The following is a 16,439-nucleotide window of genomic DNA, read 5'->3' on the forward strand; positions in this document are numbered from 1 at the left end:
TATCTAACCCGTGCTGTACCTGCCCTGGGAGTGTTTGATGGGACAGTGTAGAGTGAGTTTTACTCTCTATCTAACCCATGCTGTACCTGCCCTGGGAGTGTTTGATGGGACAGTGTAGAGGGAGCTTTACTCTGTATCTAACCTGTGCTGTACCTGCCCTGGGAATGCTAATCACTGACAACAGTACCTGAAGTGAAAAGTGTTCGATACCCCAACACTAAAATGCCCCACACTAATGAGCATAAAAGGCCCCTTACTTGTTTTGTTAATTAGCGGAGGTTGGAAACCAGTTGGAGGGACAGTGGTTTTGGGAGACGACACCGTCACGGCCCCAGTGCTGCTGCCGACGCTCTCCAGGGACTTCACGCTGTGCTGAGAGCTGAGGGAGGTGTTGGACTTGGTCAGCGACGACCTGTGGAGTTTGGGCTTCGAGAAGAAACCCTTCTTGGACTTCTTCTCCGGCGTCTCCTTCTCACCGAGCTCCTCATCGCTGTAGATCTGCCCCACACTGCACGGCACGATGGCCGACGCAGACTCAGCCAGCAGGCCATCCTGCTTCTTCCTGCCTTTCATTTTGTCCTTCAGCTTGCCCAGTGCCGAGCGGGGCTTCTCCTTGGAGGACAGGTCGAACATGCTGGCCGTCAGGTTGTTGCGCACGAACTGGACGCTCACTTGAATCTCGCCTCGCTGCTTCTCCTTCTGCCCAGGCTTCGAGCACAGCTTGTACCACCTGAGGGAGGAAGAAGATGAAGGGATGATTCAAGGAGGACAGAAACACCAGCGCGGGAAGCAGGCAGGAGCAGAGAGTCAGACGGAACAATATCGATAAGTGACATTTACAGAACCCCCTCCGTCTGCTTTTCCCTGTGCAGTGTCAGTCATGGCTCTGTGCCTATCTCTCTCTCTCTCTCGCCTCCTGTCAGAAGGTTGTGGGTTTGAGTCCCACTCCAGAGATTGGAGCACAAAAATCTAGGCCGACTCTCCAGTGGCAGTACTGAGGGAACGCTGCACTGTCGGAGGTGCCGTCTTTCAGATGAGACATTAAACAGAGGCCCTGTCTGCCCGCTCAGGTGGTCATAAAAGATCCCACGTTATCTGTTTTAGGTGTTGGTTGAGAGATAATATTGACCCAGGACACTGGGGAGAACTCCCTTGCTCCTCTTCAAAATAGTGCCATGGGATATAACAACAGAAAATGCTGGAAAAACTCAGCAAGTCAGGCAACATCCGTGGAGAGAAATTTGAGTTGACGTTTCGGGTTTGACCCTTCTTCAAAACTGGAGAGAAAAGGAACTAGATCGAAGGCAGGGCTGCGATCGGACAAAAGAAGTAAAAGACATCCACCCGAGAGGGTAGACGGGCAAAAGACGGCACCTCCGACAGTGCAGCACTCCCTCAGTACAGCACTGAGGTATCAGCCTAGACAATGCGCTCAAGTCTCTGGAGTGGGGCTTGAATCCACGACCATCTGACTCAGGAGGCGAGAGTGCTACCCACTGACCCATGGATGACACCCAACAGCCATGAAGCAGATATCTGCGCAAGACGGGGTCAGGTCCCTTGGACTAGGAAAGAGCCTCCGGCTCCAGGTTACCATCCAGAGGCCCCTTTGCAGGAAGCACATGAATGGCGGGTGAGAGTTAATTAAATAAATCTGGAATAAAATGCTAGCATCAGTAACGGTCATAGAGTTATACAGCACAGAAAGAGGCCCTTCCACCTATCGTTTCTGCGCCGGCCATCAAGCCCTGTCTATTCTAATCCCATTTTCCAGCCTTGTATGCTATGGCGTTTCAAGTGCTCATCTAATTGCTTCTTGAATGTTGAGGGTTGCTGCCTCTGCCACCCTTTCAGGCAGTGAGTTCCAGATTACAACCACCCTCTGGGTGAAAACGTTTTTCCTCAAATCCCCTCTGAACCTCCTGCCCCTTATCTTGAAACTATGCCCCCTGGTTATTGACCCCTCTACTAGGGGGAAAAGTTCCTTTCTATCTACCCTATCTATGCCCCTCATAATTTTGTACACCTCAATCAGGTCCCCCCTCAGCCTTCTCTGCTCTAAGGAAAACAATCCCAGCCTGTCCAGTCTCTCTTCATAGCTGAGGCGCTCCATCCCAGGTAACATCCTGGTGAATCTCCTCTGCACCCTCTCCAATGCAATCACATCCTTCCTATAGTGTGGCTACCAAAACTACACACAGTATTCCAGCTGTGGCCTAACTAGCGTTTTGTACAGCTCCATCATAACCTCCCTGCTCTTATATTCTATGCCTCGGCTAATGAAGGCAAGTATCCCATATGCCTTCTTAGCCACTTTATCTACCTGTCCTGCTGCCTTCAGGGATCTATGTACATGCACACCAAGGTCACTCTGATCCTCTGTCCTTCCTGTGGTCCTACCATTCATTGTGTATTCCCTCAAAATGCATCACCTCACACTTATCAGGGTTAAATTCCATTTGCCACTGTTCTGCCCATCTAACCAACCCGTCTATATCATCCTGTAGCCTGAGGCTTCCCTCCTCACTATTTACCCCTCCACCAATTTTCGTGTCATCTGCGAACTTACTGATCATACCTCTTACATTCATATCTAAATCATTAATGTACAGTACAAACAGCAAGGGACCCAGCACCGATCCCTGCGGTACACCACTGGACACGGGCTTCCAGTCACAAAAACAACCTTCAACCATCACCGTCTGCCTTCTGTCACTAAGCCAATATTGGATCTAATGTGCCAAATTGCCTTGGATCCCATGGGCTCTTACCTTCTTGACCAGTCTCCCATGCGGGACTTTGTCAAAAAACCTTACTGAAGTCCAGGTAGACTGCATCAACTGCACTACCCTCATCTACACACCTAGCCACCCCCTCGAAAAATTCAATCAAATTGGTTAGACATGATCTCTCCCTGACAAAGCCATGCTGACAATCCTTGATTAATCCCTGCCTCTCCAAGTGGAGACTAATTCTGTCCCTCAGAACTTTTTCCAATAATTTCCCTACCACTGATGTTAGGCTCACTGGCCTGCAATTCCCTGGTTTATCCCTACTACCCTTCTTGAATAATGGTTCTATGTTAGCTGTCCTCCAGTCCTCTGGCACCTCCCCTGTAGCCAGAGAGGTTCTGAAAATTTGTCTCAGAGCCCCTGCAATCTCCTCCCTTGCCTCACACAGCAGCCTGGAATACATCTCGTCTGGGCCTGGGGATTTATCCACTTTTAAACCCACTAAAACCGCTAGTACCTCCTCCCTCTCGATACTAATTTGTTCAAGTAATTCACAATCCCCCTGCCTGATTTCTATGCCTACATCGTCCTTCTCCATAGTGAACACAGATGCAAAATATTCATTTAAAACCTTACCTACATCTTCCGGCTCTACACACAGATTGCCACTTTGGTCCCTAATGGGCCCTACTCTTTGTTATCCTCTTGCCCTTAATATACTTATAAAACACCCTGGGATTTTCCTTTATTTTGCCCGCCAGTGTTTTTTCATGGCCCCTCTTCGCTCTCCTAATTTCTTTTTTAAGTACCCCCCTGCACTTTCTATACTCCTCTAGGGCTTCCACTGTTTTTAGTCCTTTACATCTGCCAAAAGCCTCCCTTTTTTTCCTAATCCATTCTTGTATATCCCACAACATCCAGGGTTCCCTGGACTTGTTGGTCCCACCCTTGACCTTTACGGGAACATGTTGGTGCTGTACTCTCTCTATTTCCTTTCTGAAAGACTCCCACTGCTCTGATGTGGATTTTCCTACAAGTATCTGATCCCAGTCCACTTTGGCCAGATCCTGCCTTATCATATTAAAATCGGCCTTCCCCCAATTTAGAACCTTTATTCCCGGTCCATCTTTGTCCTTTTCCATGACTACCTTAAATCTCACCGAATTATGGTCACGGTCACCAAAGTGCTCACCTACTAACACTTCTACCACTTGCCTGGCTGCAATCCCTAGAATTAGGTCCAGTACCACCCCCTCTCTTGTAGGACTTTCTACATGCTGGCTCAAAAAGCTCTCCTGGATGCACTTTAAGAATTCCGCACCCTCTAAGCCTTTCACACTCTGACTATCCCAGTTAATATTGGGAAAGTTGAAATCCCCTACTATTATTACCCTATTATTTCTACACTTCTCTGAGATTTGCCTACATATCTGTTCCTCTATCTCCCCCTGACTGTTTGGGGGAGATAGAAGAACATGCGACCATGAAACTACTGGATTGCCGTAAAAACCCAACTGGTTCACTAATGCCCTTTAGGGAAGGAAATCTGCCACCCTTACCCGGTCTGGCCTATGTGACTCCAGACCCACAGCAATGTGGCTGACTCTTAACTGCCCTTCGAAATGGCCGAGCGAGACACTCAGTTGTATTCAAGTAGGCGGCTCACCACCACCTTCGGAAGGGCAATTAGGGATGGGCAATAAATGCCGGCCTTGTCAGCGACGCCCACATCCCGTGAATGAATTTTTTGAAAAAGCAGGACCAGGTTCTGCTGCGATGCACTCCACAGTTGAATTGCCTGCACTCACAAAGAATGACCACCAGTGCAAGGTACACATGGGTCACTGTGCCTGTGGAATTGTACCCCAAGCAAAGGTCAGGGGCTTCAGGAGAGGAAGCTGGGACCCGGAGGGGGTTGAAGAACAACTTGCATCCTGTCCTTTTCAGCTTTTTTGTTTACCAAATTGGATCCATGCGGAGATGGCAAAAGACGCCAGGAACGTTGGAAATCTCAAAAATAAACACAGAAAACTGCTGGAACTGCACAGATGCCAAAAGACCCTACAGTGCATTCCAAGCACTCTGCTTTTCTTCACAGATTCCAGACTCGCCACATCTTATTCCATGTTGGGGTTATCGGAGGTGATCTCACTCGTACCCGCTCTCTCTCTCCATGTTGGGGTTATCGGAGGTGATCTCACTCGTACCCGCTCTCTCTCTCTATTCCACACAGAATTATGCAGATGTTGGCACGAAAGCAGAGAGACTGAACACAATCCCAACACAGAGTCTGTGCGACAAACCTCCGGAGAGATGCCCCAAGTACAGCAGCCTCCAGCGATACATTCCTGCACAGCCCTGGTTAGCATTTACAAACTGCAGCAGCGCTCCCTGGATTTACATGGAATTTTACAGCGCAGAAACAGGCCATTCAGCCCAACGGGTCAGTGCTGGTGCTTATCCTCCACCACCAAATCCATAAGAACATAAGAAGTAGGAGCAGGAGTAGGCCATGCGGCCCCTCGGGCCTGCTCCGCCATTCAATAGGATCATGGCTGATCTGAATCTAGACTGACGTCCACTTCCCTGCCCTCTCCCCGTAACCCCTAATTCCCTTATCTGCTAGGAAACTGTCTATCTCCATTTTAAATTTATTTAATGTTGCAGCTTCCACAGCTCTCTGAGGTAGCAAATTCCATAGATTTACTACACTCTGAGTGACGAAGTTTCTCCTCATCTCAGTTTTGAAACGGCAGCCCCCTATTCATAGATTATGCCCCCTAGTTCTAGTCTCACCCATCAGTGGAAACATCCTCACCGCATCCACCCGATCAAGCCCCCTCACAATCTTATATGTTTCGATAAGATCACCTCTCATTCTTCTGAACTCCAATGAGTAGAGTCCCAACCTACTCAACCTTTCCTTATACGTCAACCCCCTCATCTCTGGAATCAACCGAGGCTGAAACTTCCTCCTGCTTTTTCAGGACATTTACCCACAAGCATAACCCAAAGGTTTTCTGACCAGCAGCCCACAGGTATTCATGAATCCCACACAGTACAGCTCCCACCACAGCCCAGGTACTCGACAGCCCCAGCACCCCAAAGATATTCATGAACCCCACATCAGTATAATCCTACCACCGCAGCCCAGGTACTCGTGTATCTCACACCAGTACACCCCCAGCACAGCCCAGCAGCCGATAGATATTCATGAACCCTCCACACCAGTACAGATCCCAGCACAGCCCAGCAGGCCAAATACTCAAGTATCTCTCATTAGTACACCTGCCAGCACAGCCCATGTGTGTTCATATATTCATTCATCCCAGATTAACACATCCTGACCCCCAACTGTACCCTTGTGACTCCAACAAGAATATCCCGGTGCCAGAGAACACAGTATCCACCTTTTGACCTCCCCGCCCACCATCTCAGTTTTCTCCCCTCGTCTTCTGACGTTATTGACTCTCGGTGGCTCCAGCTCCGGTGGTGCAGCCTGTCCTCCGCGCTCTCCCAAAGTCCTACGCAGTGAGTATTGGCTGCGGCCAGGGTCAGGCAGAGCGAAGGTCATCGCAACCAATCCTGTTCTTATCCTCACCTCATGCCCCCAGTGCACGTCCCACCGGGAGTCACCGGAGGGTGCACAGGAGAGGCAACCCTGCCCAAAGTTTCCTTGTCCAAAATGACAGGCACCCAAACTACGGCCCCGGCTAATCCCAGTTAACTCTGCACAGACTGGGATTGGAAGCTGGGCTCTTCTACTCCCTGAGGATACCACTCCGTTACCCCCGGCAACCCCCATTGGCAAGAACACCAATCTTTTTACATAAAAAAGAAAAGGAAGACTTGTATTGATATTGCGCCTTTCACGACCACCAGACGTCCCAAAACGCTTCACAGCCAATGAATTACTTTTTGAAGTGTAGTCACTGTTGTAATGTGGGAAACGTAGCAGCCAATTTGCGCACGGCAAGCTCCCACAAACAGCAATGTGATAATGACCAAATCAACTGTTTCAGTGATGTTGGTTGAGGGATAAATATTGGCCCCAGGACACCGGGGAGAACTCCAAGGATAGCTCCCCTGCTCTTCTTCGAAACGTCCACCCGAGAGCGCAGACGGGGCTTCGGTTTAACGTCTCATCCGAAAAACGATAGAAACAATGACGGACAGGAAAGGACACTCTGGACCATCCAGCTTGTCCCAGATAATTGATACACCTTGGGCATCACACAACATATACACTCCTCACCCCACCCAAAACCAGGTGATCTCCTGGGGGAGGCGAAAAAACAGAAAAAAACCCAGGCCAATTTGGGGGAACATAGAAGATCGAGCAGGAGTAGGCCATTCGGCCCCTCGAGCCTGCTCCGCCATTCAATGCGATCATGGCTGATCATCCAAATTCAGTACCCGGTCCCGGCTTTCTCCCCATACCCCTTGATCCCTTTAGCCTTAAGAAATATATCCAACTCCTTCTTGAATATATTTAATGAATTGGCCTCCACCGCCCTCTGTGGTAGAGAATTCCACAGGTTCATCACTCTCTGGGTGAAGAAATTCCTCCTCATTTCTGTCCTAAATGGCCTACCCCTTATCCTTAGACTGTGACCCCTGGTTCTGGACTCCCCGACCATCGGGAACATCCTTCCTGCATCTAGTCTGTCCAGTCCTGTCAGAATTTTATAAGTTTCAATGAGATCCCCTCTCATTCTTGTAAACTCCAGTGAGTACAAGCCCAATTGGCCCATACATCATTCCTGCCATCCCAGGAATCTTCGCTGAACTCCCTCCATGGCAAGAACATCCTTCCTCAGGTAAGGTGACCAAAACTGCACACAATACTCAAGATGTGGTCTCACCAAGGCCCTGTACAACTGCAGCAAGACATCCTTGCTCCTGTACTCGAACCCTCTCGCTACAAAGGCCAACATACCATTTGCCGCCTTAACCGCCTGCTGCACCTGCATGCTTACCTTCAGCGACTGGTGCACAAAGACACCCAGGTCTCGTTGCACTCCCCCTTCTCCCAATCTATTGCCAATCAGATAATAATCAGATAAACAAAATCCGGGAAATTCCTCTCCGATCCCCTTGGAGATCGAAACTAGTCCAGGAGATCATTCGGGCCGGATAATTCCTTTGCTAATAATTCACAAGTGCCTCGTGACGTTTTGCCATGTTAAAGGCGCGATATAGAAGCTCGACACCATCCAGGACAAAGCAGCCCGCTCGATTGGCACCCCATCCACCACCTTAAACATTCACTCCCTCCACCACTGGTGTACCATGGCTGCAGTGTGTACCATCTACAAGATGCACTGCAGCAACTCGCCAGGGCTTCTTCGGCAGCACCTCCCAAACCCGTGACCTCTCCCACCTAGAAGGACAAGGGCAGCAGGCGCATGGGAACACCACCACCTCCAAGTTCCCCTCCAAGTCACACACCATCCTGACTTGGAAGTATATCGCCGATCCTTCATTGTCGCTGGGTCAAAATCCTGGATCTCCCTCTCTAACAGCACTGTGGGAGCATCTTCACCACACGGGCTGCAGCGGTTCAAGAAGGTGGCTCACCACCACCACCACCTTCTCGAGGGCAATTAGGGATGGGCAATAAATGCTGGCCTTGCCAGTGACGCCCACATCCCAGGAACAAACAAAAAAAAGTTGGTTTATTTTCTAACCACCAACATCGCTCCTCTCAGTGGGTGACTGCACCATAGGGGCAGGATCAGTTGTTGGCACAAGCACAGAAAGGAAACAAATGGAACCAGCATTTCTATATATTCTGTAAGGAAAAATGTGCAGGGCTATGGGGAAAGTGCAGGGTGGAGTGGGACTAATTGGATAGCTCTTTCAAAGAGCCGGCACAGGCACGATGGGCCGAATCACACAATCATACAGCACAGAAGGAGGCCATTCGGCCCATCATGCCTGTGCCGGCTCTTGGAAAGAGCGACCCAATCAGTCCCACTCTCCTGCTCTTTCCCCACAGCCCTGCAAATGTTTCCCCTTCAAGTATTTATCCAATTCCCTTTTGAAAGTTATTGCTGAATGGCCTCATTCTGTGCTATGTGATTCTATGACACTATGTCTGTCAGTAACATCCCAAAGCACTCCACAGACAATGGTTTCCTTTTGAAATGCAGTGGCTGCAAATAAGAACATAAGAAACAGGAGCAGGAGTAGGTCATTCTGCCCTTCGCGCCTGTTCCGCCATTCAATGAGATCATGGCTGATAATCGACCTCAACTCCATTCACCGGCCCTATCGCCATATCCCTTGATGCCTTTGCTAGTCAGAAATCTATCGACTTCTGTTTTGAATATACCCAATGATTGAGCCTCCACAGCCCTCTGGGATAGAGAATTCCAAAGATTCACCACCCTCTGTGTGAAGACATTTCTTCTCATCTCAGTCCTGAATGGCCTACCCTTTATCCTGAGGCTGTGGCCCCTGGTTCTAGACTCCCCAGCCAAGGGAAACATTCTCCCAGCATCCACCCTATCAAGCCCTGTAATAATTTTGTATGCTTCAATGAGATCCCCTCTCATTCTTCTGAATTCAAGAGAATACAGTCCTAGTTTACTCAATCTCTTCTCATACGACAGTCCCACCATCCCAGGAATCAATCTCGTGAACATTCGTTGCACTCCCTCTATGGCAAGTATATCCTTCCTTAGGTAAGGAGACCAAAATTGTACACAGTACTCCAGGTGTGGTCTCACCAAGGCCCTATATAATTGGAGTAAGACTTCTTTACTCCTGTACTCAAATCCTCTTGTAATGAAGGCCAGCATACCATTTCCCTTCCTAATGGCTTGCTGCACCTGCACATTCACTTTCAGTGACTCATGTACAAGGACACCCAGGTCCCTTTGAGCATCTGCATTCCCCAATCTTTCACCATTTAGGAAATACTCTGCCTTTCTGTTTTTTCTACCAAAGTAGATAACTTCACATTTATCGACATTATATTCCATCTGCCCACTCACCGAGCCTGTCGATATCCCCTTCAAGCCTCTTCACATCCTCTTCACAACTGACACTGCCACCTAGCTTTGTATCAGCAGCAAATTTGGAAATGTTACATTTAGCCCCCTCATCCAAATCATTGATATAGATTGTGAATAGCTGGGGCCCAAGCACCGATCCTTGCGGTACCCCACTAGTCACAGCCTGCCATCCTGAAAAAGACCCGTTTATTCCTACTCTTTGTTTTCTGTCTGTTAACTAATTCTCAATCCGTGCTGGTATATTACTCCCAATTCCATGTGCCCTAATTTTGATCACCAACCTCTTGTGTGGGACCTTATCGAAGACCTTCTGAAAATCTAAATACACCACATCTACTAGTTCCCCTTTGTCTACTCCACTAGTTACATCCTCAAAGAACTCCAATAGGTTTGTCAAACAGGATTTCCCTTTCATAAATCCATGTTGACTCTGCCCAATCTTACTATTAGTTTCTAAGTGCCCAGTTATTGCATCCTTTATAATAGATTCCAGCATTTTCCCAACTACTGATGTGAGGTCAACAGGTCTGTAGTTCCCCGTTTTCTCTCTCCCGCCTTTCTTAAATAGCGGGGTTACATTTGCTATCCTCCAATCTGCAGGAACCATTCCAGAATCTATAGAATTTTGGAAGATGACAACCAATGCGTCCACTATTCCAATGGCCACCTCTTTCAAAACCCTAGGATGTAGGTCATCCGGTCCTTGGGATTTGTCGACTTTTAGGCTCATTAATTTTGCTAGTACTGTTTTCTTGACTAATAATTTCTTTAAGTTCCTCATTCTCATCACACCCTTGGTTTTCTCGTATTTCTGGGAGGCTTTTTGTGTCTTCATCCGTGAAGACAGAAACAAAGTATTTATTTAATTTCTCATCCATTTCCTCATTCCCCATTTAAATTCTCCCGTCTCTGACTGTAAAGGAACTACATTTACCTTCGCCAGTCTTTCCCTTTTCACATACCAAGAAAAGCTTTTACCATCCGTTTTTATATTTTTTGCTAGTTTGTGCTTATATTCCATTTCCCTTTCTTTATCAATTTCTTGGTGATCCCTTTGATGGATATCTAAAAAGATCCCAATCCTCAGGCTGACTGCTTTTTCTGGCAACTTTATAAGCTTCCTCCTTTGACTTAATGCTAGTTTTAATTTCTATTGTTAGCCATGGTTGGATCACTTTTCCTTTTAGGTTTTTATGCCCTAGAAGAATATATGTTTGTTGCAAATTATGCATTATTTCCTTGAATGTTAGCCATTGTATGTCCACCTTCATACCTTTTAGTGTAGTCTTCCAATCTACCATGGCCAACTTGTCCCTCATACCCTTGTAGTTTCCTCTGTTTAGATTGAAGACCTTAGTTTCAGAAATGCGGCAGCGAATTTGCACACAGCAAAATGGCAGCAACAGCAGTAAGGGTAATTGAGCGTTTTCCTCGCAACGTTTTGGTGTTGTCGGTTGAGGGAGGAATGTTGGCCCAGACACCAGGAGAGCTCCCTGCCCATCCGCCGTGGGATCTTTCCGATCCACCACGATCAGAGCAGGGGGAAAAGAGGAATGTTCCCTCTAACTGCGCGGCCGCGCAGCAATGGGAACAGTCCCGCGCAGGCCGGCTCACCAGCTTCTCCATTGTAAGTACCGCACATGCGCGAAAATTTAAAGGGACCGCGGACTTAACATAAGATCAGGAGTCGGCCATTCGGCCCCTCGAGCCTGCTCCGCCATTCAATGAGATCATGGCTGATCATCCAGCTCAACTCCACTTTCCCGCCCAATCTCCATATCCCTCGATTCCAAAAATCTATCTATCTCAGCCTTGAATATACTCAAAGACTCAGCCTCCACATCTCAGTCTTAAATGGCCGACCCCTTATCCTGAGACTATGCCCCCTAGTTCTAGACACTCCAGCCAGGGGAAACAACCTCTCAGTATCTACCCTGTCAATCCCCCTCAGAATCTTATATGTTTCAATGAGATCACCTCTCATTTTTCTAAACGCCAGAGAGTATAGGCCCATTCTACACAATCTCTCCTCATAGGACAGCCCTCTCATCCCAGGAATCAATCTAGTGAACCTTTGTTGCACCGCCTCCAAGGCAAGTATATCTTTCCTTAGATAAGGAGACCAAAACTGTGCCCAGTACTCCAGGTGTGGTCCCACCAAGGCCCTGTACAATTGCAGTAAGACTCCCTTACTCTTATACTCCAACCCCTTGCAATAAAGGCCAACATGTCATTTGCCTTCCTGACATCTTGTTGTACCTGCATGCTAGCTTTTTGTGATTCTTGCCGCGCAGGAGAAAACGCAGCTCACTGGGAACATTGCCAAAGAGGCTCCAGCTTAAGCCCTCCTCTGAATTCCCATTCCATGCCAACCTAGAATACTCGCACAAGCTTCAAAAAAAAAATGTAGTACGGCCCCGGTCATAAACTCATGTCATGTGAAAGGAAACAAGTCGTTACACAGGCTTTGTAACTTAAACTGCAACTGCTTTGCCAACTTGTATTCAGGAGAGAAATCCTGAACGGGGAAATCCAAACACGCAGGACATTGGGGGAAGAGTGTGTGTCTCTTTGCGAAAGGGTGGGGTGTTAGATCGGGAACAGTGTCTTTTGTAAACTGGGTCGCCCGTCACCCCCTGTGCTCGCTGACCTACACTGGCTCCTGGTTAAGCAACGCCTCCATTTTAAAATTCTCGTCCTCATTTTCAAATCCCTCCAAGGCCTCGCCCCCCTCCTTATCTCGCTAATCTCCTGCAGCCCCATAACTCTCCGAGCTCCTCCAATTCTGGCCTATTGCGCATCCTCGATTTTCATCGATCCACCATTGGTGGCCGTGCCTTCAGCTACCGAGGCCCTAAGCTCTGGAATTCCCTCCCTAAACCTCTTCATCTCTCTCTCTCCTTTTAAGATGCTTCTGAGGGAGCGCTGCACTGTCGGAGGCACCGTCTTTCGGATGAGAGGTTAAACCGAGGCCCCGTCTGCTCTCTCAGGTGGACATAAAAGATCCCACGGCCACTATTTCGAAGGGGAGCAGGGGTGTCCTGGGCCAAGATTTATCCATCACTAGAACAGTTCTGTTCACCATCACGTTGCCGTTTGTGGGATCTTGCCGTGCGCAAATTGGCTGCCACGTTTCCTACATTACAACAGTTATTACACTTCAAAAGTATTTCATTCCTTAAAACCTGCCTCTTTGACCAAGCTTTTGGTCACCTGCCCTAATTTCTCCTTATGTGGCTCAGTGTCAAATTTTGTTTTATGACATTCCTGTGAAGCGCCTTGGGATGTTTTACTATGTTAAAGGCGCTATATAAATACAAGACGTTGTTGTTGTAGTAAAGTGCTTTGGGACATCCTGAGGTCGTAAAAGGCGCTAAATATATTTGTCTTTAGAGTGGGACTTGAACCCACAATCTTCTGACTCCGAAAGAGGGCTACTAACTGAGCCAAGCTGAAACGAGGGAGGCTTTCACCTTAACGTACAAGTCCATCCGGATTTGAATACTGCTCCCATATCTGGAGAGGTTATTTCAATTCCTCTCCACTGCTGGACAGGTACAAGAATCAGCCACTTGAACAATAAGTGCTCCCTCTCCAAGCTCCGCAGCCTCGCTCCATTTTATACAGGGTATTGGTGAGGCCACACCTGGAATACTGCGTGCAGTTTTGGTTTCCATTTTAAAGAAAAGATATACTTGCTCTCGAAGCAGTTCAGAGAAGGTTCACTCGGTTGATTCCAGAGATGAGGGGGTTGACTTATGAGGAAAGGTTGAGTAGGTTGGGCCTCTACTCATTGGAATTCAGAAGAATGAGAGGCGATCTTATCGAAATATATAAGATTGTGAGGGGGCTTGATCGGGTGGATGCGGGGAGGATGTTTCCACTGATGGGTGAGACTAGAACTAGGGGGCATAATCTTAGAATAAGGGGCTGCCCTTTCAAAACTGAGATGAGGAGAAACTTCTTCACTCAGAGGGTAGTAAATCTATGGAATTTACTACCTCAGAGAGCTGTGGAAGCTGCGACATTAAATTAATTTAAAACGGAGATAGAGAGTTTCCTAGCTGATAAGGGGATTAGGGGTTATGGGGAGAGGGCAGGGAAGTGGACGTGAGTCTAGGTTCGGATCAGTCATGATCCTATTGAATGGCGGAGCAGGCCCGAGGGGCTGTATGGCCTACTCCTGCTCCTACTTCTTATGTTCTTATTATGTTCAATCCACAGGCTTCAAGCTTGGCGCCACCAATTTCTCAATTCCTCTCGTCATACTTGTTCCTGCATGTGCTGCAGTGGGGGCGTGGTCACTGGGTTTTTGCCACAATCTACACTAGTTAAAAATTAAAACAAACCTGACATTGCTGTTCGCAGCAACGGGAAAGGCTTCTTGATTCATTCTTGGGATGTGGGCATCGCTGGCAAGGCCAGCATTTATTGCCCATCCCCAATTGCCCTTGAGAAGGTGGTGGTGAGCCACCTTCTTGAACCACAGCAGTCCATGTGGTGAAGGTACTCTCCCACAGTGCTGTTAGGGAGGGAGTTCCAGGATTTTGACCCAGCGACAATGAAGGAACAGAGATCTATATCGAGGTCGGGATGGCGGGTGTAACTTGGAGGTGGTGGCGTTCCCATGCGTCTGCTGCCCTCATCGTTCTGGGTGGTAGAGGTCGCGATGGGAGGTGCTGCCGAAGAAGCCTTGGCGAGTTGCTGCAGTGCATCTTGTAGATGGTACACACTGCAGCCATGGTACACCGGTGGTGGAGGGAGTGAATGTTTAAGGTGGTGGATGGGGTGCCAATCAAGCGGGCTGTTTTGTCCTGCTTTGCTACAACACTTAAGTGGAGAGTATTTCATCACACTCACCTCTGAGTTAGGAGGTTGTGGGTTCAATTCTCACTCCAGAGACTTGAGCACAAAAATCAAGGCCGACACTCCCAGTGCAGTACTGAGGGAGTGCCGCACGGTCAGAGGTGCCGTCTTTCAGATGAGGCGTTAAACCGAGGTCCCGTCTGTCCTCTCGGGTGGATATAAAAGATCCCATGGATCTATTTGAAGAGGAGCAGGGGAGGTATACCCAGTGTCCTGTTGCCAATATTTATCCTACAATCAACATCAGCAAAACAGATTATCTGGTCATTATCGCATTGCTGTTTGCGGGAGCTTGCTGTGCATAAATTGGCTGCCACGTTTCCTACATTACAACAGTGCCTACACTTCAAAAAGTATTTCATCAGCTGTAAAGCACATTGGGCTGTCCAAAATCCCGTGAAAGGCGCTATAGAAATGCAAGTCTTGCTTTCTTTACTTAACTGGAGAGCATTTAATCACCCTCCTGCCTTATAGGTAGTGGAGAAGCTTTGCGGAGTCAGGAGGTGAGACACTCGCTGCAGAATACCCAGCTTCAGGGGCAATGGCACCACTCCAAGATCTAGGAAGATCCCAGATTTGATCCCTGCTCTGGGCTGACCCATCTCACCTGTGTCAATCACTTCACAGATCAATCTCAGTACGTGTCCCACCAGCAGAGCAATCACACGCTGATCCGATAACTCGCCGAGTTCACAGCATTGCAAATAATGTCACTAATGTTGGGGGTGAGGCTGATACCTGGGATGGCAGGAATGACGTACGAGGAGAGATTGGGTCGATTGGGCTTGTACTCGCTGGAGTTCAGAAGAATGAGAGGGGATCTCATTAAAACTTATAAAATTCTGACCGGACTGGACAGACTAGATGCAGGAAGGATGTTCCCGATGGTGGGGGAGCCCAGAACCAGGGGGTCACATTCTAAAGATAAGGAGTAAGCCATTTAGGACAGAGATGAGGAGGAATTTCTTCACCCAGAGAGTGGTGAACCTGTGGAATTCTCTACCACACAAGGCAGTAGAGGCTAATTCATTAAATATATTCAAGAAGGAGTTGGATATATTTCTTAAGGCTAAAGGGATCAAGGGATATGGGGAGAAGGCAGGGACTGGGTACTGAGTTTGGATGATCAGTCATGATCTCATTGAATGGCGGAGCAGGCTCGAGGGGCCGAATGGCCTATTCCTGCTCCTATGAAGCACAACCGGTCCAGTCCGATCCTCGAGGGAAGAGGCCTATTTACCCTCACATACCTTCCCCAGAGGCTGGATCAGCAGCAGCGGCAGAGTCCGAGCAGCAGGCTGCCAGCCCAAGCCGTGCCATAGGGGATCCTAGGCTTGATAGAGACTTGAAAAGGAAAGCGTTGCAGGGCTGTGGGGAAGAGCAGGGAAAGGCATGATGGGCCAAATGGCCTCCTTCTGTGCTGAGTGAATTTATGATGCTATGACTCAGGGAAGAGATTAAAAATGCTGTAAATAGTCTAAATTACACAATTGGTGCCACAGGAAACCAAGAGATAACGGCTCGGTACATAACAAGGTCAGAATATTTTTACTCACTGTAGTATAAAGTGGCAGCCATTTCACCGGTCCTGAAGGGGAGGGTGGGGAGGGGAGGAAGCAAGATATTAGTTAGAGATTGTACATGTACATGATATGGGGGTGGGGGAGGAACTGCAATCCATTGAAAGCAACCAGTCAGTTCTACATCCTAACGTGCGAGCCGTGGCTCAGTGGGTGGCACACTCATCTGAGTCAGAAGGTCATAGGTTCAAGCACCAAATCCAGAGACTTGAGCACATAACCTATACTGAAACTCCCAG

The 16,439-nt window shown here is 48.3% G+C and overlaps 1 protein-coding gene across 3 annotated transcripts in view; it reads right to left on the minus strand.

Annotated features, from left to right (window-relative positions):
• The window catches only part of LOC147123790 (rab11 family-interacting protein 5-like), a 124,850-nt gene that overhangs the window by 64,979 nt on the left and 43,432 nt on the right, over positions 1-16,439 (minus strand). For all 3 annotated transcript variants that reach the window (XM_085976055.1, XM_085976062.1, XM_085976069.1), the window contains exon 2: positions 258-730. In XM_085976055.1, the coding sequence (XP_085832181.1) occupies positions 258-730 (473 nt within the window). The remainder of the gene's footprint in view (positions 1-257; positions 731-16,439) is intronic.

The sequence above is a fragment of the Somniosus microcephalus genome, chromosome 2 (assembly GCF_052327205.1).
Source record: "Somniosus microcephalus isolate GS21.2 chromosome 2, FLI_Smic_1.0, whole genome shotgun sequence".
Classification (NCBI taxonomy): Eukaryota; Metazoa; Chordata; class Chondrichthyes; order Squaliformes; family Somniosidae; genus Somniosus; species Somniosus microcephalus.